Genomic DNA, 1,207 nt, shown 5'->3' with positions numbered 1-1,207 from the left:
TTTCCAAAGGACAGCACAAGGCAAGGCATTGAAATTGACCGAGGCTGCACTGATTAGTGATTGTTTGGAAACTCATGACATGTGCTCTCCAGGTGTGTGTGTATGGTATGAAGAAGTGATCGTCTAACCAGGTAACAGATTTACTTTAGAAATTGTCATAAGTACAACTAGACTCCAGAAATAATTTGTTGAAATTGAGAAACAAATAACTATCAAGAACCACATGAACTGTCCAGGAGAACTCCGTCAGACAAGGAGGGAACAAAGTGAACTTTATGATCTATTTGCTGCAGTAGTCAGATATTTTTGTGTTTGTGTATAGTTATTGATCCTGGGGGACGGGTCTGACCCCTTCCATGATTTAGCTGATTAGTATAAGTCTTGGGAGTAAGTACCTGGGTAGATTTCTGTGCGTGAGCATAATTATTGTCTGACTGCAGTGCAAAGAAAATGGACAGAATCAGGCCACCCGCCAACCTTGACATGGAGGTCAGAGACCTTTCCCGTACATGGAAAAGGTGGAGAGAAGAGCTTACACTTTACATTGACCTAGCAATGGCCAAGAAAGAAGACCAAATCAAGGTGAAGATGTTTCAGTATCTTGTTGGTACTACAGGACGAGAGCTGTTCAAGACACTGGGGCTAACAAATGAATCAAAGCTTACCGATGTCCTGGAGGCGTTTGATGCACACTGTGATCCAAAAAAGAGCGAAACAGTAGAGAGATACAGATTTTTCACTAGAAATCAAGAGGGTGGAGAGTCCATAGAGAAGTATCTTACTGAGCTGAAACTACTGGCCGAAACTTGCAACTTCGAAACACTTCGTGACTCGCTTCTGAGAGATCATATAATAATGTGGAATACAAGATTCCAATCTACGTGAAAGGCTCTTACGAGAAAGTAGCCTTGACCTTGAGAAATGTCTAGCCATAAGTCGAGCATCAGAGCTATCCAAGGAAAGAATTAAAACCTTGGAAGAACCTGCAGCCACAGAAGTACATGCTGTATACAAACAAAGGCAACGAAAACCAGCACGTAGTGATGGGACACGACAGAAAGCGGCCACACATGGCAGAGTCTGCAAATTCTGTGGGCTACAGCATGAATTTGTGAAAGAGAAATGCCCGGCATATGGAAAAGAATGCACAAAGTGTCACAAGATGAACCACTTTGCCAAACAATGCCTTTCGAAAGGTACGAGAGTT

General features: G+C 42.6%; 1 protein-coding gene across 1 annotated transcript; it reads left to right on the top strand.

The window, feature by feature from the left end:
- Positions 1-450: 450 nt before the first annotated feature.
- On the top strand, positions 451-885 carry LOC139936445 (uncharacterized). The gene has a single exon (XM_071931262.1). It carries the CDS (start codon positions 451-453, stop codon positions 883-885), a length of 435 nt encoding a protein of 144 aa, XP_071787363.1.
- The last annotated feature ends 322 nt before the right edge of the window (positions 886-1,207 follow it).

This window comes from Asterias amurensis, chromosome 4 (assembly GCF_032118995.1).
Source record: "Asterias amurensis chromosome 4, ASM3211899v1".
NCBI classification, from domain to species: Eukaryota; Metazoa; Echinodermata; class Asteroidea; order Forcipulatida; family Asteriidae; genus Asterias; species Asterias amurensis.
The sequence above is the reverse complement of the archived record's forward strand: the minus strand, read 5'-3'. Positions and strand labels throughout refer to the sequence as shown.

Coding starts and splice junctions, on each gene's coding strand:
- LOC139936445 (XM_071931262.1), top strand. CDS start 451: ATGGACAGAATCAGGCCACCCGCCAACCTTGACATGGAGGTCAGAGAC.